At 44.4% G+C, this 25,008-nt stretch overlaps 3 protein-coding genes across 3 annotated transcripts; 2 read left to right on the plus strand and 1 right to left on the minus strand.

Moving 5' to 3' along the window:
- Positions 1-16,786: 16,786 nt before the first annotated feature.
- On the plus strand, positions 16,787-19,805 carry LOC111719270 (cytochrome c oxidase subunit 6A1, mitochondrial). The gene is made up of 3 exons (XM_031948725.1): positions 16,787-16,938; positions 17,083-17,222; positions 19,533-19,805. The coding sequence occupies exons 1-3, from the start codon at positions 16,836-16,838 to the stop codon at positions 19,614-19,616; spliced, it is 327 nt and encodes a 108-aa protein (XP_031804585.1). The 5' UTR covers positions 16,787-16,835; the 3' UTR covers positions 19,617-19,805.
- Positions 19,806-20,988: 1,183 nt separating this feature from the next.
- Positions 20,989-22,772, minus strand: TRIAP1 (TP53 regulated inhibitor of apoptosis 1). Its single transcript, XM_003761107.4, has 2 exons — positions 22,585-22,772; positions 20,989-22,027 (listed from the first exon to the last, which is right to left on the minus strand). Exons 1-2 carry the CDS (start codon positions 22,729-22,731, stop codon positions 21,944-21,946), a joined length of 231 nt encoding a protein of 76 aa, XP_003761155.1. The 5' UTR covers positions 22,732-22,772; the 3' UTR covers positions 20,989-21,943.
- On the plus strand, positions 22,773-24,940 carry GATC (glutamyl-tRNA amidotransferase subunit C). Its single transcript, XM_003761112.3, has 3 exons — positions 22,773-23,091; positions 23,397-23,500; positions 24,413-24,940. The coding sequence occupies exons 1-3, from the start codon at positions 22,793-22,795 to the stop codon at positions 24,463-24,465; spliced, it is 456 nt and encodes a 151-aa protein (XP_003761160.2). The 5' UTR covers positions 22,773-22,792; the 3' UTR covers positions 24,466-24,940.
- Positions 24,941-25,008: the final 68 nt, after the last annotated feature.

Here is a 25,008-nt window from a genome sequence, read left to right on the forward strand (position 1 = left end):
TGTATTGGTTTGCTTGCTGTCTAAGGGAGGAAGGTGGAGGGCAGGGAAGGAGAAAAAATTTGGAAAACAAGGTTTTATAGAAGAATGTTAAAAAACTATCTTTGCATATATTTGGAAAAATAAAATACTGTTGGAAAAGAAAGAAAGAGAAAGGATGGAAGACAGAAAGGAAGAAAGAAGGAAGGAAAAAGGGAAAGAAAGAAAAAAAGAAGGAAAGGAAGAAAAGAAATAAAGGAAGGAAGGAAAGAGAGAAAGATGGAAGGAAGAAAAAGGAAGGAAAGAGAGAAAGGAAGAAAAAGAAAAAAAGAAAGAAAGAAAAATAAAGGAAGAAAAAAGAAAGAAAAGAAAGGAAGGAAGGAAGAAAGAGAAAGAGAAGAAGGGAGGGAGAGAGAAGGGAGAAAGGAAGGAAGGAAGGAAGGAAGGAAGGAAGGAAGGAAGGAAGGAAGGAAGGAAGAAAGGAAAGAAGGAAGGAAGGAAGGAAGGAAGAAAAGAAGAAAGAAAGAGAGAAGGAAAGAAGAAAGAAAGAAAGAAAGAAAGAAAGAAAGAAAGAAAGAAAGAAAGAAAGAAAGAAAGAAAGAAAGAAAGAAAGAAAGAAAGGTGACAGTGCTCCTGAGACTATCCACAGTGTAAACCTCACATTGAGAATAATCCACCTGAGGCATTCTGAGTTTTTGGCAGGATCCTGGTGTGCAGCTTGTTGAAAGTTGATAATCCACACACATTTGCTTCTTCTTTCCAGTCTTTGATGCCATTATTAAAAAAGTGCGCAGAGATGGCCAAGCTATCTACACTATGATACTGTTGACTGCTAGTTTCTCTCAGATGGTTCCAGCTCTCTTCCTTGTTAATGATCTAGGGTTCATGAAGCAGATGTTGAACTACCTTAGTCCTCTTACTGAGAAGACCCCTTTCCCAATCCTTCACTCTCCAGGCATCAGGGACTTACCAGAGTAACACTTCTCCGGATCTGTTCCTACTTTAGAGAAATCAGTCCTCTACGAGTAATGTGGCTTCTGTCTTTTCGAATGTTTCTGTCTTTTGAATGTTTGAATGCACAACTATGGAGAAAGTCAAAATGTCTCCTAAATCCTGGGGTACAGAAGGCTCCTCTTAGGGAGAGCCTGATTATTCAGTGCTCGATGCTTGGAAGAGGACACCCCATGGAGGAGCGAGAATCTCCCTCAGGTCAGCCTTTGTCCCCCTGGAGGTACCTCTCTCTCAGGAGAATTTGTTAACGCTTGAGTCTCCTCGCCAGAAGCGGGAGGCCAGAAGATCAGGATCTTTCTTATTCCAGGCTCTGGCCAATTCCTCCCGTGTCTCCCAAGGAGCACATTCTTATGCAAATGAATTTTGGGTCCCTGGTTACACTCAGATAATAGACAGCAGTTCTATCTCCCTTTAAGGTTTGCAAAGTGCTCAGCAAATTATTATCTCATTTGATCCTCACAACAACTCTGGGAGGTGGGGGCTATTATTATCTCGAATAACCTGGTATTCATTGGTCCTCAGCGAAGCTAACTTGCCTGGGATGTTCTCTGGTTTAGCCAAGGTATGTCCTTCTCTATGAACACCCACAACTTCTTTGGAAGACCACAGCAAACTCACTGGGATGTGGGCTAAAGACGGAGAGTCCTTGTCATTCTCCAGCTTCTTAAATCATAGGTCCCAACCACATATGGGTTTCCTAACTGAATGTGGGGATCATGAACTTATGATTCATTATCATTAAGTGTTTGATTTGTAGACCTACTGTGTGTGTTGATATGCCCAGGGCCATGTAAAAATTTCTCCAGTGAAAAGAGGTCATGATGTGTGTTTTAACCGTTTTTGTTTTTGCTTTAGACTTTTTTTTGAAGGCATTTATATAAAAGGAAATGTGCTCTTTTGCACATTTTGAAAAATAAAAATATTTTAAAAAAGAAAAGAAAAGAAAAGAGGTCATGAGTGGGAAAAGTTTAAGGAACCTATAAGATTCCTAACTTTTTCATAGGTTTCAATGGAATTTTCCTCCATTATTTTTCCTAGGAACATTGGAACATGGAGGTTACCTGGGAGCTACTATCCAGTAGAGTGGGGAATCTTTCATTTCCAAGCTTTACTGTCAATCCTATAAGTCGATTTTAGTACACTGGTATGCACATTATAGATATAATATCAAAAAGGAAGGAGATTCAGGGTTTAGGTAAGACTGCTTTTCCTTGTCTTCCTACAGTCTCATAGGGAGAGAAAACTTGACTGAAGCTATAATATAAAATAGCAATTTGATTTAATTGAACTTCCTTATTATGCACACATTGCATGCCAGGCACTCTACTAAGTGCTAGAATCCCAAAGACAAAAAACAAAAACAAAATAGTCCCTGCTTATATTCCTCTAAGACATGAAAAGATGAGAGAAAGAGTAGCAAGCAAGGTGGCCCCCCCCAAATAGCTGAATGTCAAATTGTGACTATGTAGTCTTAAGTGAATAGGAATTCTTAGGAGAGGAAGATTAATGGAGGCTAGAGTAAATAAGGAAGTTTTCAAGGTGGAAGTGAGCACAGAAGGATGGGTAGCATTTAGACAGATATAATAGAGATGAATTTGGTCCAAGGAAAATGAAAGCATAGTTATGGATATTCTGACTGTGTCTATCAGACTCCATGACCCTGCTCAATCTTGCTCTTTTCAGTTGTCAAGAGTTTGGGTACAGAAGAAATGAGGAATGATGGCTAGGAACCAGAAGACTGAGGTACTAGTGGGATATTGCTCCATGGGTCAATGGAACGAGAACAGTTTTCTCCTAATATCTTCCATTGGGACAAGCCTATTCTTTATAACTTTGCAACATTTAATTTTGGTAGTTTTGTAAAGGTCTCTCTCTCTCTATCTTTGTCTCTCTATCTTTGTCTCTGTTTCTGTCTCTCTGTCTCTCTGTTTCTCTGTCTCTCTCTGTCTCTCTCTCTCTCTCTCTTTCTCTCCCTTTTTTCATTAACATTGATCTGGTAGTTCTGATGGCCCTGGCCATCCTCAGCAATGAGATCAACCAAATCATTTCCAAGGAGGAGTAATGAACTGAATCAGCTATGCCCAGAAAAAGAACTCTGGGAGATGACTAAAAACCATTACATTGAATTCCCAATCCCTATATTTATGCCCACCTGCATTTTTGATTTCCTTCACAAGCTAATTGTACAATATTTCAGAGTCTGATTCTTTTTGTACAGCAAAATAACGTTTTGGTCATGTATACTTATTGTGTATCTAATTTATATTTTAATATATTTAACATCTACTGGTCATCCTGCCATCTGGGGGAGGGGTGGGGGGGGGTAAGAGGTGAAAAATTGGAACAAGAGGTTTGGCAATTGTTAATGCTGTAAAGTTACCCATGCATATAACCTGTAAATAAAAGGCTATTAAATAAAAAAAATTTAATTAAAAAAAATTTTAAAAATTGATCTGGTATCCCGTTTTCCTAGTTCCGTTTACTTTACTTTGTATCAGTTCATATAAACCTTCCTATACTTCTCTGTATTCATCACATTGGTTGTTCCTCACAGCCCCGTGACAAACAACGACATTCATGTGCCCCGATTTGGCCATTTCCCAAGCTGTGAGCATCACTTTTGTTTCTAGCTCTTCAGGCGTGTGGAAAGCAGCAAAATGGAGGAGCACTGAGCACTGGCAGCCAGTCTGGGTTCCATTGATTTTAGCTAACTGCCCCTTGCCAGATCTAGGACTTTGAATCCTTTCCCTGGGCTCTAGCTCCTTGCTTCCAGCTCCTACATTTTATGATATAAGGTCTCTCCCAGCTCTGACCTCCCCTGTTCTAAGGTCCATCCCAGGCCTGACATTGTGTTCTCAGGCCCCCCCAGCTCTGACCATCCATATTCTAGGGCCCCTCCCAGCTCGGACTTTCCGTGACTCTTTATCTCCGTCCCTCCCGGCTGAGTGAGAAAGCATCGTGCAACTGTCCCCAAACCTAACGCTCTCTGACTTCCCCTTGGGCTCTCCTCCCAGTCGCCACCAATCCATCCCTCTTTATTCCTCCCTGCTTTTGAGGGCTTTCAGCCGCGGGTAATGGGTCTATTTACCTTGCCCAGGAGCCTGCGTACTCAGGGCATCGGCTGCCCTGCCTCCCACCCAGCATCTGCCCCCAGGGGCCAGGTCAGTCGGTGTCCCTGCCTGGGGAAAGGGGCAGCTGGGTCCGATGGGGTTGGCCCAGACCGGGTAGGAAGAGGGTGATGGGAAAGACAAGCTCGGTCAGACACTGCTGGAGAGCTCCTGCCTCCTAAGCCTTCCCCTGGACTTGCCACCCTCCCCCAAGGCCCGCTTGACCCAGACAGCCACGTTGAAGGTCGAGCGGCCGCCTGGGCGCTGCTGGGGGGAGCCTGCCATCCCCTGGAGGACATCGGTACTGCAAGTCGTGGAGAGCCATCTAGCTGTTCAGTTATTTTCAGTTATGTCCAATCCATTGGGGGTTTTAGGATTTGCCATTTTCTTCTCCAGATCATTTTACAGATGAGGAAACTGAGGCAAACAGGATGAAGTGACTTGCCCAGGGTCACAACTAGTGAGGGTCTGAATCTGGATTTGAACTCAGGAAAAAGAGTCATCTCGACTCCAGACCCAGTACTCTATCCACTGAGCCACTTTGCTGCTCCTGGACAACTACAAACGGGTCAGGAAAAGGAAAGGCAAAGAATCAGCAGTTGTTAGAGCATGGAGAGGCTACGAAGCTCAAACTATTCCAATCCCTTCATTTTCACAGATGTGCACTTGGCTGCCCGGCATATAGAGCAGGTACCATAGAAATGTTAGCTTTTATTATTATTATTCATCTGTAAAATGAGGGGATTGAATTCTGTGGCTTCTGAGATACTTTCGACCTCCAGACCCATGATCCCTATAAACCCTGGAAGGGGTCTGAACCCTCAGCTGTTGGCGTTGACTCAACGGGCCTTCAAGATAAAATCTTCGAATCCCTCACTCTTAGTTTAGATCATAGGATCACATCCATTGAGCTGGAAGGGGTCTTAGAGATTATCTAGTTCCTTTTATAGATAAGGGAAAGGGATTTGCCTGAAGTCGCACAAAGCAGGAGGATCTAGGTCTTTCAGCTCCTCGTCATGAACAGTTCCCATTTTGACCAAGGGCTAGTTCAGACTTTGGCCCTGGCTCACTTGTCCCGGCCTCCAGAGCCCAACATTGGGAGCTGGGCTGCTTAATAAGTACTATTTGATGAGGGCAGTGATGATTCTGGGCTGGATGGGATCACAGACACAAAGGAAGCTGGACATGTTCCCAGGACGCCAAAGCGTTTGTTCAATAAATACTCGTTGCCCATTTACACTATGCAAAGTGAGCTGCTGGGATGTGTATGGATATATGGGTGGTGGTGAGGGGCTGAGGAGAAAAGGTAGGATTAAAAAACCCAAAAAGCACCAGGAACAATCTCTGCTCTCCAGAAGTTAGATCTGGTTGGTCACACAGGGTGTCTGCAGATTGAAAAAAGATGCAGAAGATTTAGGAGTTCAATGAAAGGCTGAAAGTTAACCGTAGTAAATGGAAATCTTGGGTTCCAAAAAACTAACCTTCAAAAGTATAAGACTTGGGGGAGACTGTTAGAAAATGGTTTGTCTGGAAAAGATCTGGCAGTTTTGCTGGGTTACATGATCAATGTGGATAAATAGCATCGTGTGGCAGGCAAAAGAAAGGGAAGAGAATAAGCATTACAGAGCACCTACTGTGTGCCAGGCACTGCTCTACCTGCTTTAACAAATAAGGTCTCACTTGATCACTGTTGAATGGTAGATGTTATTGTTATCCCCATTTTACAGTTGAGGAAGCTGAGGAAGGTAATTCCACTGTAGACTGACAAGAATGGACATGGTAAGGGCAGCTAGGTGGTGCAGTGGATGGAGCACCAGCCCTGAAGTCAGGAGGATCTGAGTTCAGATCAGACCTCAGAGACTTAACATTTCCCAGTTGTGTGACCCTGGGCAAGTCACTTAACCTAAATTGCCTCAGAAGAAAAAAAAAAAAAAAAAAAGAATGGATAGGGTGTCTGGAGATATCCCAATGTCCTCTGCCCCGATCAGATTTGTGTTAAGATCTGTGTCTGTGTTAAGTTCTAGACACCATGTTTTAGAAAGGACTTTGATTTATGGCAACCAGGATGGTGAAACACATGCTACGTATGAACTGTCTGAAGCAACAGGGATGGTTAGCCAGGTGGTTGGAGTGTTCAGTGATCAGGCAACCGGACTGGAAGTCAAAAAGACTTGAGTTGGAATCTGACCTCAGACGTTCATGACTTTGGGCAAAGTTATTTTTCTTTATTTTCCTCAACTGTAAAATGGGGATGATAAAACCAGCTACCTTTCAAAATTCGTGTGAGGATCAAATTGGATATCATGGAAAACACTTAAAGGCCCAATACAATAGTATTATTATTCTTGGAGAAGAGAAACCCGTAGTCAGATTCAACTGATATGTTGGTTAGTTTTGTTGAACTCCTTTTCTCTCATTTTATTATTTATTACAAGGAATCACTCTGAAGAAGAAAGGAGGAATACAATTTAAAATGAAAGTGAGATTAAAAAACAAAAGCTCAATAAAAATGTTTCAAAAATCTTTGAGGACATATATTTATGATATGATATGATATGATATGTTACTGAAGGGCTGTCACAAGGAAAAGTGATTCATCTTGTTCTTCTTGGTCCCTGAGGGCAAAACTATGACCTATGGGGAGAAGTTGGAAGAATCAGATTAGAGTCAGTAATAGCTAACTGACTCTAGTCAGTTATTTTTTATAATAATATTATAAGTTTTTCATTGCTTTAAGATCTCCAAAATGCTTTATATCCATTATGATCCTCACAGCAACCCTGGGATGGAGATGTTATTTTTGTGTCCATTTTACAGATGAAAATTGAGGTTGACAAGAGAACAATGTACACATTAACAAGATTCTGTGAAGATAAACTGTGATGGACTTGACTTTTTTCAACAATGAGGTGATCCAAGACTATTCCAGTAGACTTGTGATGAAAAGTACCAACCACATCCAGAGAGAAAGAACTATGGAGACTGAATGTAGTTTAGGCACAATATTTTCACTTTGCTGTTATTTGTATGCTTGTTTTTTTTTTCCTGTTTTGGTCTGATTTTTCTTGCCCTATCATGATGAATATGGAAATAGAAGAATCGCACCTGTTAACCTATGATGGATTGCTTGCTGTCTTGGGGAGGAGGAGAAAAATTTGGAACATGAGATTTTACAAAGGTGAATGTTGAAAACTATCTTTGCATGTATACGAAAAAATACTATAAAAAAGAGAAAGGAAGGAAGAAAAAAGGAAGAAATGAAAAAGAAGGCAAAAAAAGGAGAAAAGGAAAAAGAAAGGAAGGAGGGAGGGAGGGAAGCAAAGAAGGAAGAAAGAAAAGAAAAGGAAGAAAGAAAAAAGAGGGAGAGAGAGAGAGAGAGAGAGAGAGAGAGAGAGAGAGAGAGAGAGAAACAGAGAGAGAGAGAGAGAGAGAAAGATCAAATGTTAGTGAGGGTCATTCCACTATCTGGCTCAGGAAATGATGGGTAGCTTTTTCCTAGAGGTTCTCTAGCACAATCCAGATGAACATTCCCTCAGATGAAGGGTAAAAGTTTTCAGCTTTGAGATTCTTCAATCTGTGATCCTGGAAACAAGATTCCCCAGAACTCAGGCCTCCTATGGTTTTCTTCAGTCTCTAAGGAAAGGTCACCAGGCAGGCGGGAGAATATGATTTGAAGCTGACCTTGGGAGATCTGGGAACTGTGTCCCAGCACGGCTACCATTATTCCCCTCGTGATGTTGGGGTAAATCCCCCATTTCCTCTCTGAAGTTGTTGCCCACCCTGAGCAGTCAGGTGGTACAATGGCTAGAAGCTAGGTCTGGAGTCAGGAAGACTTGAATTCAAGGGTAGCCTCGACATTTACTGTGACTTTGTCAAGTCTCTCTACCGCACTTCCCCAAATATAAAATGGAGATAATCGTATTTACCTTGTGAGAGTGTTGTGAAGACCAAATAAAAGAACTTGGTTTTTTTTAAAGTGCCTCACATAGAGTTAATAAATGTTTGATTTCTCCCTTTCCCCCACCCAGAAAAAGATGCCTTTATATACCCTTTGTATGTCTCATTTTTCTCATCTATTAAAAAAAAAATGGAGTTACTCTAGATGTGAGGTCTATGAACACGTTTTTAAAAAATTGTCTGTTGATTGCATTCTGGTAGAATGCATCTCTTTTGTAATCCTATGTATTTTATTTTATGCAGTTAAAAACATGATTCTGGGGCAGCTCAGTGGCACCTTAGACATTCTAATCTGACCTTAGACATTTCCTAGCTGTGGGACCTTGGGCAAGTCACTTAATCCCAATTGCCTCAGGGGAAAAAAAAAAAACAACATGATTCTGGGGAGGGAGTCAATAAACTTCACTAGCCTAGCCTCTTGTCTACATTCTCTTTGAGGTTCTTCTAGTTCTAAAATTCTGTGATTTTCGGAAGCCGGGCTTTATCAACCACTTATCATCTGCGGGAGTTCATTGATTTAGCACAGTGTCTGGCATTAGTGGATGCTTAATAAATGCTTGTTGACATGACTGTGGGCAAGTCATTTCTCCTTGCGGAATATGGTCAGAGAATTAAGAGTAGCCTTCAGAGGTCATCTAACCCAATAGGTGAGGAAACTGAGGGCTAGAGAGAGAGAGTGAATTATCCAGGTTTACCCAGGAAGTAAAAGGCAAAGCTAGAATTCAAACTGGAGGCTTTGATTCCAAATCTAGTAGCACTGTTTCCGCTAGACCGTGATGAGGTCCTGAATGAGTGGGAGTGTTGGCAGAGAGAAACTGGATAGAACTGGAGCAGTCAGAGGAGAGACTTTGATGGAGGTCACTTTAGCTCCGTGGGCCCACCTCTTGTGGAGGTCAGGGGCAGCCCAGCTATGTCCTGTCAAAAATTCCAGCTGTGTCTCTGAGCTTAAATTTTCCCTATAAATCTGCTTAGGGCCCATGCCATCTTTGTCAATCCTCTTTTGGGCCAGCCTGCCATGACTCTGTCTCACAGTGTCTTCCCCTTCCCCCTCCCCCATGCCACGTGGTGTCTCTCCTACTCCCATCATGCCTTGGGGTCTCTCTCTTCGAAAACCCCACTTCTCCTCCTAACAGCTAACTCACTCTTAGGGTGCTATGTCCCTGTTTAGGGTCCAGCCTGCCGGCTAAGGGTACCCTGACCTCATGGAGTGCTTCCTTTCTCCGGGCTAACTGGGGGTTCCACTGGGTAACTTGCCCTTTCCCTCATTAATTGCTAAAATTTCTTTCTTGCTAACTACATGCTCTCCCACTCCAAATCATATTTACCCTTCCTGGTGTCTTATCTCGCCTTCTGTCTGTAACCTCTTCTCCTACATAAAACAGAATGGCCTTGGTGAATTCTTCACGTGATGGAACCCCAACATTTGGTGTCTCTCCTAAAGCGTGTGGGGCCATATCATTTGCTGCATCAGCCACATCACTACTGAACTTCATTTTCCTCATCTGTAAAATGGCCCTAGTAAGGAAAGTGCCCGGTTAACCTTAGATTATTCTGGAAATGGGAGATTGTTTTTCTCTGAAAAAGGGAGGAGAAGCAGAATGAGCTGCTTGGGAGCCATCCTGACTACCTTTCCTTTTGTTTCTCTTCTTTTTTGGCTGAGGCAATTGGAGTTAAGTGACTTGCCCAGGGTCACACAGCCAGGAAGTGTTAAGTGTCTGAGGCTGGATTTGAACTCAAATCCTCCTGACTTGAGGGCTGGTGCTCTACCCACTGAGCCACCTCCCTGCCCCAATCTGTGTTTTCTCTCCTCATTCAGGAAAGCCCAGGTCACACTCCCAAGGCAGGATCCTCTAGGCAGCTAATATTTCCATCAGTGTCCCCCGCTCTCTGATTTGGGGACAAGAGTCACCAGGAGGGAGGCTTAGCCACCACAGGAGAAAAGTAAACATCTCCAGCTGCGTCAAACTCTTAGCCCAGAACAGCTTGGCCTTGTACAGCCTCCAGGGACAGATAAGCCCGGCAAGCTGACAGAGGAGGATTACTCTGAGGTCAGCTGCCCCAGGAGCCTTTAAACCTCTGAACACCATTGCTCTCCCTGCTCAGTCCACATGGGAAGTCCCAGATGCCACACAGTGGGAGGAGGAATCCTAATCCTAGGTCAGTTCTTCCAGCAAGAGAAAAACAAAAATTCTGCCTTTTCCTGTACACTCGGCCCAGACTGACATGGACAAGAGCGATCCTAGAACACGGAATATACAGATATTCAGAGATGGAAAAGGCCTTAGGATATAGGACACCGGATGGTAGAGGAGGAAGCAATTGTCATCAGTCAATGAACATTTATTAAGAACCTATTATGTGGGGCAGCTGGTGGTACAGTGGATAGAGCACCGGCCCTGAAGTCAGGAGGACCTTAGTTCAAATCTGGCCTCAGACACTTAAAACTGCCTAGCTGTGTGACCCTGGGCAAGTCATTTAACCCCAATTGCCTCAGCACCCCCCAAAAATGAGGAGGTTAGACTAGGTAACCTTTGGGGTTTGCTATTTTTAGATCTTACGACCCTGTGAACACAGAATGTGGAAAGAGAGAACTCTTAGAACATGGAATGTTAAGCAATGGGAGTTATATCAGAACATAGAACACAAAGTGTTGCTTCACACTTCACAGACTGGCTAAGAAAACAAACAAAAAAAAAGGATAATGATAAATGTTGGAGGGAGTGTGGGAAAACTGGGACACTAAGCATCACTGGTGGAATTTTTTAATGATCCAACCACTCTGGAGAGTAATCTGGAATTATGCCCAAAGGGTTATCAACAAAACAAAGGTTTGCGCACCCTTTGATCCAGCAGTGTCTCTACTGGGTCTGTGTCCTAAAGAGATCATAACAAAGGGAAAAGGACCCACATGTGCAAAAATGTTTGTGGCAGCCCTGTTTGTAGTGGCCAGAAATTGGAAACTGAGTGGATGCCCATCAATTGGAGAATGGCTGAATAAGTTGTGGTATATGAATGTTATGGAATATATTGTTCTGTAAGAAATGATGAACAGGCTGATTTCAGAAAAACAGGAAAAACATGATCTAATGCTAAGTGAAGTGAGCAGAACCAAGAGAACTTTGTACAGAACAACAACTACGAGATTATGTGATGATCAACTGTGATGGATGGGGCTCTTTTCAACAATGAGATGATTCAAAACAATTCAATAAATTTGTGAGGAAAGAACCATCTGTATCAGAGAAAGGACTATGGGAACTGAATGTGGATCACAACAAAATGTTTTCACTTTTGTTGTTGTTGCTTCCTTTTTTTCTTTCTCATTTTTTTCCTTTTTGATCTGATTTTTCTTGCACAGCATAATGAATACATATGGAAATATGTTTAGAAGAATTGTACATGTTTAATCGAGTTGGATTGCTTGCTCTCTAGGGAGGGGGAGGGGGGAAAGGGAGGGAGAAAAATTTGGAACCCAAGGTTTTGCAAAGATGAATGGTGAAAGCTATCTTTGCATGTATTTGTAAAAAATACTAATTAAAAAAAAAAAAGAACACAAAGTGTTGGCCCTAGAAGAATCTTTTCAAAGTCACTGTTTTTTGGGCTTTTTTTTTTTTTTTTTAGTTGAGTGACTTGTTACAAGGGACAGTTTCTACTTGAAGGGTTAGTGTGGGGAAAAGTTGGAAAAGAGCATCAGTAAAACAAAAAATACACAAGAAAACTAGAAGAATTTCAGAATAAGACATAAGCAAGGAAATTGTGTTACTATCTTGTTATATTTAATAGACACCTTTTTTTTTTTTTTGCTGAGGCAATTGAGATTAAGTGACTTGCCCAGGGTCACACAGCTAGGAAGTGTTAAATGTCTAAGGTCCTTCTGACTTCAGGGCTGGTACCCTATCCACTGCATCACCTAGTTGCCCTTAAAGGACTTTACAAAAGGAAATATCTATGCCAAACCCCACACTTAAAAAAAATTTCCAAACTTAAACTCCTCAAAAAACAAGCATTTCAATGTATACACAGCAGAACACAAAAAGAGGAATATCATATATATGTAAATATATAATATATATAAATACATATATACACAAAATATACATAAAAAAGTATATATATGTGTGCATACTTTTCTATATGTATTTATGTGTGTATATATGTTGTACATATATGTTATGTATATGTATATATGAGAAACCAGGTCTCCCTTTTTTTAAAGTATATAATGGATCCCACACAATTTTTTCACAGTTGTCCTGCTTGTCTGTGCTTCTTTCCGAATTTTTTTCTGTTCCCCTCATTTTTCTACACGGTCATTCTGGTCCTTCAGGCTCCTGAGCCAGGGGTCATCCTGGACTCCTCATTGTCTCTCACCAGCCTTGCCCCACCCCTCCCCCACATCGCAGGCCAAGGCCTGTAGATTTCACCTCTGCAGCATCTCTGGTCCATTCCACCTTTGCACCTTTTCTGGTCCATTTCACTTCTACAGCATCTCTTGTCCATTTCACTTTTGTGCCATCTCTAGTCGATTTCACTCATCCAGCATCTCTTGTGCATTTCACCTCTGTGCCATCGCTAGTCAATTTCACTCATCCAGCATCTCTTATCCATTTTGCCTTTGCCACATGTGCAGTAAATTTCATTTCTCCCATCTGTCAAACATGCTCTTCTCTCTTCTGGTACCTCACATCTGGAATAGTGCAATAGCTGCCCCCAGCCTCTCCCATTTTAACCCATCCTCCATTCAGCCACCTCTAAGTGATTTTCCAAGCAGAGGTCTAATCATGGCATCCCCTACTCAATAAACTCGGGCGTCTTCCCTATAGCCACCAGGATCAAATGCTATTTGGCAATCAAAACCCTTTGTAACCCAGCCCCTTCCTAGCTTTCCAGCCTTCTCACACCTCATTCCTCATCCGTGACACCAGCCTCCCGGCTTTTCCATGAACAAGATCCCCCATCTCTCATTTCTGACATTCTCTCTGGTTGTCTCCCAGCCCTGGAACATTCTCCATCTCCCACAGCAACTACTGACCTCCCTGGCATCTTTTAAGTTCCACAAAAACACCACCTTCTACAGGAAGCCTTCCCCTATTCCTCTTAATTCAAGTGCTTTTCCTCTGTTAATTATTTCCTCTTTATCCTATATATCCTGTAGCTTGCTTCTTATGTATTTATTTGCATGTTGTCTCCCTTGATAGGTTGTCAGCTCCTCCTGGGGAAGGACTTATTGTCTTTTGTATTCCCAGTGCTTAAAACAGTGTCTGGAATGTAGTAAGTGCTTAATAAATGTTTGTCGATTAATTGATTTAAGGTGAAGGAAACAAGCCCACAAAAAGGAAGTTTCAGAGTGAACAAATGACAGAGCTCCTTGAGATCAGGGAATCATCTTTCTGTTCTTAAGTTTTTTTAGAGATTTTGTTTTTAACCTCACCATATAGCACATATATCCTTTCCTTTACTCTCTCAGAGAAGCATCTCCTGACAAATGGTACTTAGAAGAAAAAAAGTCAGCATTTAAATTCAATGTTAAAAATTGTTCAAAAATGCTTATTGTGGCTTGCCTATTTTTGTATCTACTACATTCCGCACAGTTCCTGGCATATAGTGGTTGCTTAATAAATGCTTATTGACCACTGGGATTTGGACCCAGGTCCTCAGACTCTGAGTCAGGTGCTCTTCTATGAATATCATGACCTTGCCCAGGATCACACGGGTGACATTCACTCTATCCTTTGCCTGTTTCAGTAAGGAAATAAAACCTGGTGTGTGCTTATTTGTGTTCAAAAGTCCTTCTGCTTTCTTTCTATGTGTTAGGACAGAATTTTTTCACAGCTGTTGCTGATATCTATCTGGCTGGCTTTTGTCAATCTGATGTGGTTTATAATGTGGAGTTTGGCACCAAATGATGTGGTTTGAGGACCAAAATGATGTGCTGTAGACACCAGATGGTGGCAGGCACCAAAAGCTGGGGTTTGGTCAAGTGAAGAATTCACAGTAGCCATTCTCTTTGGCAGAGGGTAGAGTTATTTAGGGGATATATTACAGACAAAATGAAGGGGTACAATAGACCCCGTTTGAAGAGCATGCGAAAGACAAGTTCCTCGGTGGAATTCATGATTACCCAGTAGAAAAAGTTGGAGCATATTCTTAACTGGCAAACTAAATCCTGAAAGGGACTTAGCACCCTAAAAGAGTGAGTTAGCGACCTCTGCAGAAGGTGGGTCTTGAGGGTTTGATATAACTTGGATATAACTGGACAACCTCCCCAAAGGGGAAGAGCATGAAGCTAAACTGATCTCTATCAGTGCCTTCTTTCTGCTTGCCTCAGGGATCACTCCTTGAGTTTCTCACTGTTCTACACACCATTTAGGACCTTGCCAAATCTATCGTTCTCTAAGTTTTTCTCCATGCCATCTCTAAAGCTCAGGACTCCAGATTTCTGTCTGTAATGAGGGCCAAGACTGTCCAAAATGAAAAAGCACAGAGACTTGTGAGCCTGCAACAAGGCCAGACAGGCAGAAAAAAGAATGTTGTGGGTATAGATAGATCCATTGACTCCTGGAACAGAAAGTGATCCTGGGGATGGCATTCTCTTTTTTTCTTCTCATGGAGTTGATTAGTGGGCCACAATTCTCCACACCTGCCCCCAAATAGGTGCTCTGCCAGCTCACAGGTAGGATTTAAAGGTCAGGATATAAGCTGCAAACCCATTCAGATATTGTCTAGAACTTCCTAGCTGATGCTCAGCATGTAGTCCTCTACTCTCTCCTTTCTCTGTCTGCCAGAGATATCATTTTAAGTAAAGAATTCTGTGTATCTTAGAGACTTGTAGAAATGAGTTGGTCTTATTAATAACAGCTTGAATTGATAGAGCACTTTAACTGTGTTCTATTACAAGTGCTGAGAGCTGGAGGACTCTTGAAAATCATTTAGACTAACGGGCTCATTTGGCAGAAACTAACAAGGAAAGGAGGAAACTGAGATAGAGACAGACACAGAGAGAGGGAGAGAGAGACAGCCTGAGAGACACAAGAGACACATGGAGGGGCCCAGGAAGGGAAAGAGAGAGAGAGAGAGAGAGAGAGAGAGAGAGAGGAAGGGGAGGAGGGGTGATGACTTTTTCAAGGTTGATGTAGTTTAACTTCAAGGGAGGACATAGCAATAACTCTAAGGTCACCTGGCCTTGGGAATGTTGTAGTTCCACAAGGTTGGTTGTCAGATAATAATCTGTTGTCAGTAATTTCTGAAACAATAATGAGGTGCATAGCAGACCGCTCCTCAACTCCACCTCTAAGCACAGAATTCAATACTAAGATCACTCCTCAATTTTATCTCTAAGTTTTATCTCTTTGAGCATCGTTCCAAATTGCTCAACTCTGTCAACAATATATTAGTGTCCCAGTTTTCCCATCCCTTCCAACATTTATCATTTTCTTTTCCTGTCATCTTAGCCACTCTGAGAGGTGTGTAATGGTTCCTCAGAATTGTCTTAATTTACATTTCTCTAATCAAGAGTGACTTAGAATATTTTTTCTTATGACTAGAAATGGTTTTAATCTCTTCACTGAAAATCATCCTCTCCTTCGATCAATTATCAACCGGAGAACGGCTTATATTCTTACGAATTGAGCCAATTACGTATTTTAGAAATGAAATGAAAATTTTAGAAATGGTTCTTTATCAGAGACCTTGGATGTAAAAATTTCTTCCCAATTTTCTGTGAAGGCAGGTTTTTAAAAACCTGTGATTTCTTCAATCCTTGCCCTCCAGCAGATCCTGGGAGAAGAGCAGATGGCAAATTTAGAGCGGAGTGAGACCTTCTCCCCTTCCCCAAGCGTCGTCTGCCTACAATCGCAACTCTGGCAGTCCCGGGGTGGAGGGGGTGGGGGTTGAGCATGACTTGTCCAGGCGAAGGCAGTAAGTGGCCCAGATGGATTTGAACTCGGATTCCGTGACTGCAAACCCAGGCCTCTTTCTTGCGCACCCCAAGGAGATGGGCTAGAAAGGATCTTGCTTCCACCGCCAGGAAGCTCTTCTCATTGTGAAAATACACGAAGGGGCTGGAAGAGCCCCCCAGTCCCCTCCAGGGCGGCCCACGGTGCAGTTGTGAGGTGAATAAATATTCATCAGTTTCCCCCGCGCTTGGCCGCTCTCAGATGCAGGGACAGCGCCCGGCGGTTCTTGGCTTACTCCTTAGACCGGTGCCTGGTACACAGTCGGTGTTTAATAAATGCTTATCGATAGACAGACTGTCCAAAGAGGTGTCGGGCCCCGGGGATCCCCTTGCCCTTTAGCTGAATTGGGTAAAGTCTCCAATCCACGTCAAGTCATAAGAGGAAGGAACGAACCCGAGGGTCCTCTGGAACGTTAGAAGCCCGAGCCCCAAAGGCGCATGCGGGAAAATCGGCGGCAAAGGCAAAAGCAGAAAGCCCGACACCCGCCAGATCTGAGAAGCGCGCATGCGCCTCAACATGGCGCCGAGAGGAGAGGGACGAGGGCGAGGTTCCGCGGTACGGCGCATGCGCCACGGGAGCTGAAGGCCTGCAGGTAAGCAGGGGGCGAAGGCGCACGCGTCCTCCTGCACTGCGGCTCCGGGAATTTAGGGCAAGCGGAAGCTTTGCGCGCCTGCTGCGCATGCCCGGGACCCAAAGACGGGATTGGCTCCGTCTCGGCGAGAAGAGGCGTAGACAATAAGCCGTCCAATAGCGAGCCTCCTGGAGCGCCGGGGACCCGCCTCGCCGGCGCCGTCCCTCGTTCCGCTTCCGGGGCCGCTATTGTTGGAAGATGGCTGTAACGGCGAGCGGTCGGCTGCTGGCGCTGCTGGCCCCGGCCCGCGCTCCGGCGAGACGGGCTTTCGCCAGCGCCGCCCACGGCGCGGAGGGCACAGGTGAGCGGCGGCGGCCCGACCCGCGGAGAGGCCGGCCGTGCGGGCCCGGCGGCGTGACCGGGTGACCTTGACCTCCGGGCGCAGGGCCCGAGCCTGGCGGGGGGCGGGGGGGCGCGGCGGGCTCATGGCTTCCCTTCCCCGTAGGCCGCGTGTGGAAGTCGCTGACCCTCTTCGTGGCGCTCCCCGGGGTGGCCGTCAGCATGCTGCACGCGTACCTGAAATCGCTGGAGCACCACGAGCGGCCCTCCTTCGTCCCCTACCCCCACCTCCGCATCCGGACCAAGGTGAGTGCTGGGTCGGGGTGTCGGAGGGCTCGCCGGGCACCTGCCTCAGCTCCCTCCCCGGCTTCCGGGAGGCGTCGGCTCCGCCACTCTTCCCTTTGCGGGGTTTGCGGGAGGCGGCGCGCTTGGGGGTTGGCCTGGGACCTCCCGGAGGGCCGGGCTCGGCCCCTTTCAGGCCCGGGCTGTGCGGTCACATAGTGCCCGTGTGGGCCTGCGTCGGTAAGGGGAAGCCCACTTCCAGCTCCCAGGCCAGGTACCGCGCGGTAGGTAGGACTGCTTTTTTCCGTCCTCGGATGCACAGAGCAGGGAGTCCTCCCAAAGCCCTTTCCTACGGAATAATTAACTAGTCGCCTTAAACTTAAGTTACTCGAAGTAATTCAGCTACCTGGAACAACTTGGGCCCAGAATAGGGCCTGACCTCCAGGAACTTACTGTCTTATTCTTGAAGTTTGCCTGATGGTTTGTGTGCTTTCATACATGTTGGTTTATTTCTGTTTCACGAACGTTTTCTTGAAAGTTTTGTGGCTGACATATTGTAAGTACAAAACCTTAAGTGCAATTGATGTTCAATTAATTTGATACCCACAATCCTATGGAGTAATAATAATAACTAACATTTACATAGTGTTCACTCCGTGCTGGACACTGTCCTAATCACTTTACAATTATTATTTCATTTGATCCTCTTAAGAACCCTGAGAAAAGTAGGTGCTCTTATTATCTATTTTACAGGCAAGGAAACTTGAAGTAAACAGAGATTCAAGGGCCCACAATTAGTTAAGTTTCTGATTTGAATTCAGGTCGTTTTGATTCCAGGTCCAGTGCTTTCTCATTACCACTGGATTTCCACCATCCTCTTCCTGGGTGATAGGATTTTGTGTCTTCCCTTTGCCTCCATTATATTGAATGGAACATCACGTAGGCTTTCCTAAGGCGTGTGTAGTTAAAGTTTGCAGAATGGTTTATTTAAGTTATCTCATTTGATCCTCACAACTATGGGAGGTAGCTGCTTTTATCTCTGATTATAGAGGCTTTGAGAAGGTGACTTTTACACAGAGCCATACAACTGTCGCTAATAGAAAGTAGTATTCAGTCATATCCAATTCTGTGACCTCATTTGGGATTTTCTTGGCAAATAAACGGTTTGCTGTTTAAGTGCCTCATCTAGGGTCACCTAGCTGGTTAGTCTGGGGCTAGATTTGAACTCAGGAAGATGAGTCTATCAAATTCCAGGCCTGGTGCACTATCCACTGTGCTACTTAGCTACTCCTCATCCAGGGTAGATGTCCTCTTAATGTCTCCAGATACAGAGCCTTGTTAATTGTGGGTCTCTAATAAATGGCCATAGAGTTAGATTTGCCCAAATTTTCAGAGGTGGATTTTGATTTCAAACTTTGCCAGTTCTACTGTACTTGTGCTTTTGTGAACTTTGCTATCGCCCTAGGAAAGTTATAAGTTATTTGCCCGTTTCCTCATTGTTAAAGGGGAACTACTTATTTGCATTCTTTTTTTCACTGCTCTTTGTAAATTGGGACACTTAAACTTTATAGCTATTGGTGTTAGGTAGCAGACCCCCTCCTCCCTTGCCTACTTGATTCACTATTTATCTGGGGATTGCTCTTAAAGCCAAAAAACCTGTGTGAAAATGGTATTGAGACACACTGCCTTGCTTTGATGAAACTTTCAGGACCAAAATATTGCCATAATTAAAGGTGTCATATCCGCCTCTGAAATTGATTTCTGTAGTTTGACTTTTACTTGAAAGAATTCATTGAGTGAATAGTGCAAGAGTTGACTGAATGGTATTTTTGGTTATGCATATAGACTTTCCCCTTATCCCTTCATGGTAATGTTTTAATATTCACAGTATCATTAAGATAGAAACAGTATTCATTAAACCATACATAAGGATCTTTGTCAGCTGTATATTGGGTTAGAAAACCACAGATTATCTATGGTTTCTTGTATTTTTGTTCAAAAATACCCAATTTTAGCCTGGTTTTCCATGTTTGACACCTTTCATCTCTATCAGACGTTGAACTGGGCTCAGACAGAAAAGATTGGAGTTTAGATCTGGCCTCTGACATGTAGTAGAGATGTGATCTTGGGCAAATCATTTTATTTGTATATTCATCAATCCCCTTTTTTTCTAAAATAGGATAGATAAAAGCACCTTTTATCCACAGTTGTAAGCACAGGGCACTTTGCAGCTTTATATCATCTCAAGAGCTGAAAGAATACATGTGCAAGTGCAGGGTCATGGTTTAAAGTTTGTTAACTGGAATTAATGGTGGTTGGCATTTTTCTCCACAGCCCTTCCCATGGGGAGATGGAAACCATACTCTATTTCATAACCATCACCTCAATCCTCTCCCAACTGGGTATGAGGACGAATAAAGAAAATTCGGACCATACTAATCAAGCACCGGGGGACCACAGCAGCTGTTGGACCATCCTTTTCTCTTTATGTGGATCAGAAAATTACATGGGACCTTAAGTTAACTTGCATCACACAGTGACAAACATGCTGACCTTTTTCATTTTGCTTGTGATTGGGACAGCTTAAATAAATAATTCTATGGTGAACTGTTGAATTTTGTCTTTGTCACCAAATTAACACATACATAATGATTTCTGAGCTTTAGGTGACCTAGCCGAGTTTCAGGAGTTTATTCTTAATAGTACATTAACCTCAAAGAGCTGCTACAAGACTGCTACTTGGCTTATGACATCAATGTCACAAATAAGAAATCTTTTCTCCTATATATCATCTCATTGATGCCCCTGACTGATACAGCCAAGGCTAACCCTGTGGGGTATGAAAGCTTAAGGAGCACAAAGCATGAAAATATTAGATTAGTGTCTGCAAAATTGTTTTTAATCTACCTCCATACCTTATCTGCTGTGCTCTGCTCATTAATAAAAAGAATTTTCCAATTTAAGTTTAAGGCTGTTATTTTCTCATACGTTAAATAATTGCTTTTTTTACAAGGCAGCTCATACCAGCATAAGTGAATAAAGTTGTACCTGGAGTCAGGAAAACCTTTGTTCAAATGTGGCTTCAGACATTTATTAGATGTGTAACCCTGAAGTCAGTGAAGCATAAAAGATGTCCCAGTTTCCTCATCTATAAATGGGGATAACAATAAGTGCTTAGCAGTCTCCATATAAAGAGCCTATTAGTTTATTATTCTCTGCCCTTACAAAAGTGTTGGAATTGGAGTCAAGAGGACCCGTGTTCAAATTTCCCCAGGTATTTAGCTTTGTGAACATGAATAAGTCGCTCACAGTAGCATCTGCCTCAGTATTGGGAGGACCAGACGAGAGGTCAGTTGCTTTGCAAACCCTTAAAAGGCAATAAAAATGCTATTATAGTCATCTCCCTGAAACTTCATTAATTATAAAATACTTCTGCCCAATTCAGTTCACCAAGAATGAAAGTTACAATTCTTTGTTGAAGCATTTTGCTGAACCATTGCCGATTTTTAGAAACCCTACCATGTTTTTTTTTTTAATCTTTTGTCTACTTAACTATACGAGTGAGTAGAACTACAATGTAGTCTTGTCAAAATGACCAGGTATGGAAAGTACTCCCAATTCCACAGATAAAACATAAAGTGTGCAGGTAAGATTCTTGACACACTCAAATTTTATCTAATTGGTGGACTGCCATAACAAAGTCTGGGCTCACTGACTTCTCAGGTATGCACCTGTTTTAAATGGCCAAAATACAAACTACCCCCAAAGAAAAGACTCATTCCATAAAAAGTGCTGAGGTCGATGAGAAAGTAAATTAAGCCAAAAAGCAGTTATTTATTCCATCTCTGATTTGAAATGTTACAGAACATGATGGACAAATAAGGCAAATAAAGCAAATTATGCCCTTCATCCCAATTAACTAGTGCAAGTATTATAGTATTCAAGAGGCCCTATAAACAACCCTCTTTCCCCAACCCACCCTGAACAATCTATAGTTCAGCTGTAGGAGATGCTTTTTCCATTAGGATTTCTTATGGTCACTATTACCATTCATGAAACAACCCGAGAATCAGGAAAATCAGATTTCTGTATGTTTTAGTACCTTCATAGCTAAATTGACAAGATTTAGAGGAAACTAGAAGTCACCTTAATTTGTGGACTTAGTACCAAACTTTGGGAGTTCAAAATGGTTTGTTTTTTATTCCATCTGAATCCTCTTCTTTAAAAGCAGGTAGTTGTCTCTGAAAAGGCAGATCCCTTTTTGGCTCACTCCACTCCTTTAACCATTATTCAGTCTTTATCCAAATGAAATGGTTGCCCTTTAAATACTGGAGTCGCTCCTGGAGCAGTGCTTCCAGGGGGAAAAAACAAACAAACCCAAAACTTTAATTTTTAGCAGCATGGATTCAGCATTCAGGACGACCTAGCCATCCTGACTCCTGTATTGATTACTTAAACGCAAACTGTATTAGAAGAGCAGCAGACCAAGTAACATTCTGATCATCTGAAGAAGCGTTCTCTTATGTCATGTTTGATACTGTAAGATGCCACACCAGCTAGGTGTCTTCTACCACCACCTGGAAGCGGATAATCTAAAGGTCATACAGACCTTCTGAAAAGAAACTTAATGGAACTCTCCTCTAAAAAGCTGGTAAAACCAGCGGTCATCTTCAGGGACCACAGTACAGTCCGTAATGTCTCAATGTTTGTAGTTGAAAAGGTCATCCTGAAGGATGCTGGCGAGGTCAAGAAGAGCTTTCAGACTTCTCTTTGCTGTGGCCCATGAACTCCAGTCCTTCTATAGGAATCTCCTTCTCCTTTATGGCTTTCTGTAGATTGAGAAATTACATTTTAATTGACATTGACACGGGTTCCTGCTGCGAAAGCTACCTATATACAGTAAGGAACGTCTGACGAGTCTAAGGTACACGAGATGACCGCACCCTCGGTAAAGGCTGGCCCAGCCCACCTTTGTTTCTGCCAGGGCCGGTATTTGGGGACTTACTCAGCAGCTCAGTCCGTCCCCCCAGAACAAAGTTCGATGTCCCCCGGCCCTGTGGTCCTGGCCCCGGGGAGCGGAACGAACAAGGGTCCCCTCCTTGGGGGAGCTCCCGGCACAGCCCCCTCGTTCGGAGCTTCCGCAGCCCCGATCCCTCTGCCGTCTCAGGGGTCATCACAGCGCGGCGGCGGCCGAAGACTCAGGCGCGCACCCGCCTTCAGGGAACACACGGGGCGGGGGACGAGGGACCTCTTCCCGAAACCCATCCGTACAGCGCGCCCGGGGAGCCAGGGCCCCGGGGGAGGGAGAGCGCCGGGCCCGCAGGGCCCACTTCCCCGGCCCCGGCCCCAGGACGTGCACCCGCGCCCCTCCCCGAGCGGAGCTCACCTGCACGCACTGCTGGTAGCGCTTGAAGAGGTCGGTGCAGGGGTCCCCGGAGCCGTCGCCCTTGAGGAATTTCTCGGCAAACCAGCGGTTGAAGCATTGGTCGTACTCGCGCTTCATATCGGTGCAGGCCTCCCCCACGCTGTTCATGGCGACCAGCCCGGCAGTGGAAGGTGCGGCGCCGCCTCCACGTCATCGCGGCGCGCCGCGTATGTCACGTGGGAGCGCCCGCGCAAGCTGGGAAGCGGAGATGTGGCGTCCGACCCTGCGGGCGGCGCTGCGGGCGGGGGGAGCCGGAGTCGGCGGCTGCCGGAACGCGGGGAGCGACTCGGGGAAGGCCGGGAGCCGCGTGAGCGCCGAGCTGATCGAGCACCTGGAGCGCCTGGCCCTGGTAGATTTCCGAAACCGGGAAGGCGTGGAGCGGCTACGAGCGGCCATCGAGTTCGCGGACCGGCTCCGCGCCGTGGACACGACTGGCGTGGCGCCCATGGAGTCGGTGCTGGAAGACCGGTAGGCACAGCCGGGCCGCCTCTACCCTGAAAGCGTGGGCGCCGCCCACCCGCCCTGCGGCTCCCCGGTCGCTGTGTGCGTCTTGACGTTTCCCTCCTAATGACGTAACCAGCTAGATGCGGGACGTCATCTCTCCTAAAGCGGGTGGGCGTCTCTTCCTTCCCCTCCCCCCAGAGATGCGCGTCTCCCTGTTCCGCGACAGCTGAGTTGGGCTTCCCACCCCGGGGCTGGGGGGCGCTCCAAGGCCACTTAGTCCCTTTCCCCACTTGAGGGTCCCGAACTTTCGTGCTTCTGGTCTGTCGCAGGTGTCTGTACCTACGAGCGGACCGCGTGGTGGAAGGCAACTGTGTGGAAGACCTGCTCCAGAACTCTCGCCAGACTGTCGAGGAGTACTTTGTGGCCCCCCCAGGTAGGTGCTACATTGGGGTCCCAGGCATGTTGCAGCTGAGAGGGAAGGTTGGGGGGCCCGGGGACTGGTGCATTAAAAGTGATTCCTAGAGTAGAAAGCGCTGTTTGAATCCAAGGCGGGGGGTACTGGCCCCCCTTCTCTGGTGGAAGGCACAAAGGACAACGTCGCCTAATGCATTGGAAACGTTTTCAATCTATGATTTCCAGCCCAATGAACCCTGCAACTTCAGGAGACTATTTTTGAATTGTAGGCGTATGTTTTGGACTTTCTGAGCTTCATACCGTATCGGACACTAACTCTTCTTGTATTCCTTGTCTGACACAAAAGGTTCGGAAGCCGAGGGCCACCTCGTGCCCAGTTTAGCTGCCACTTCACAAAGCAGGTGGAAGGGCAGAGATTCCCAATTTGGTGTAGATCCTCAAGGAGGGTGCCTCTAGTTCTGTGAACTACACACTCTTACTCAAATAGTTGCTGGAATACAGAGGGAATACTCTTGAGCCAGATAAAAGTAGTTTTGTGGTGGAGAATATGGATTCATTATTTTCTTGGGATGTGTCAAATGGCTACGTGGATTCATACATAACAACTAAGTCGAGTAGTTTTCATTTCACTCCCCGCTATGCACATCTTCAGTATTTCAAGTTGTGATTACTTTGATGTGGAGCTCCTGTGAATGCAGGTTGCAACCCCCACTGACTTTGGATGTTTAAGCTAACTCCATATTGGTGGACACTCATCTCCCTTTTATATAAATTTCCTAACAAATGTATAGCAGATAAGGTAGAAATTCAGATATTCCCAGCCAAGGCAAGAGGGTGAGACTGACTTTTTGTGAGAAGCTAACTGGTTTCTAAAGCAAGAGAAAAGTTAGCAGGCTTAGCTGTAATGCTTTCCTTTTTTGGTTTGAAACAGGTAACATCACTCTTCCAAAACAAAGTGAACAAGATCCAGTTACACAGAATTAAACACTGCTCTGGAGAACAATGCTCACGACAGAAAACAATGTGGAGGAGTCTTGGGAAAGATTAAATCGAAGAAACTCCCATGAACTTCCTCAACATAGCCAGCCTCTGACCTTTTTCCTCCTTTCTCAAGAAGACGGGGTGAGAATAGGGCACTGCTGAAGTTGTTTTGGCTTTTTTTCTTGGCCTACATAGGCCAAGGGAGGGACTGTGGACTTGGAAAAATTTCCCAGGAAATGAATGGATCGAGTATTCATTTAATACCTGGGTCACATGCTGGAAGTATCCTGTGGTTAACTGTAAGATAACCTTGGGTTCAGGGTTTCTGTACTGGATTAAATCGTGAATTTCTAACCAAAATGTACTTTCCCCCAAGAATTTATTTCTTCCTGATCATGAGACTGTATGGAATTGGGATTATTCCTGCTTTCTCCTTCATTATTCCCTAATCTTTTCATAAAGTCTTTTTATTTATCAATGATTTCTCTATTGCTGAAGCTTCCATTCAGCACAGGGTTTCATCTAAGGTCAAACCATCATAAGTTC

The sequence above is a fragment of the Sarcophilus harrisii genome, chromosome 1 (genome assembly GCF_902635505.1).
Source record: "Sarcophilus harrisii chromosome 1, mSarHar1.11, whole genome shotgun sequence".
In the NCBI taxonomy this organism is placed as follows: Eukaryota; Metazoa; Chordata; class Mammalia; order Dasyuromorphia; family Dasyuridae; genus Sarcophilus; species Sarcophilus harrisii.

What these genes read in the sequence shown, in the direction of transcription:
- LOC111719270 (XM_031948725.1), top strand. Translation starts at nt 16,836, where the DNA reads ATGGCTGTAACGGCGAGCGGTCGGCTGCTGGCGCTGCTGGCCCCGGCC. An exon ending in CCACGGCGCGGAGGGCACAG is followed by an intron (nt 16,939 to 17,082) that starts GTGAGCGGCGGC and finishes CCTTCCCCGTAG; the next exon opens with GCCGCGTGTGGAAGTCGCTG. An exon ending in ACCTCCGCATCCGGACCAAG is followed by an intron (nt 17,223 to 19,532) that starts GTGAGTGCTGGG and finishes TTTTCTCCACAG; the next exon opens with CCCTTCCCATGGGGAGATGG.
- TRIAP1 (XM_003761107.4), bottom strand. Translation starts at nt 22,731, where the DNA reads ATGAACAGCGTGGGGGAGGCCTGCACCGATATGAAGCGCGAGTACGAC. An exon ending in GCTACCAGCAGTGCGTGCAG is followed by an intron (nt 22,028 to 22,584) that starts GTGAGCTCCGCT and finishes CTCAATCTACAG; the next exon opens with AAAGCCATAAAGGAGAAGGA.
- GATC (XM_003761112.3), top strand. Translation starts at nt 22,793, where the DNA reads ATGTCACGTGGGAGCGCCCGCGCAAGCTGGGAAGCGGAGATGTGGCGT. An exon ending in GAGTCGGTGCTGGAAGACCG is followed by an intron (nt 23,092 to 23,396) that starts GTAGGCACAGCC and finishes GGTCTGTCGCAG; the next exon opens with GTGTCTGTACCTACGAGCGG. An exon ending in GTACTTTGTGGCCCCCCCAG is followed by an intron (nt 23,501 to 24,412) that starts GTAGGTGCTACA and finishes GGTTTGAAACAG; the next exon opens with GTAACATCACTCTTCCAAAA.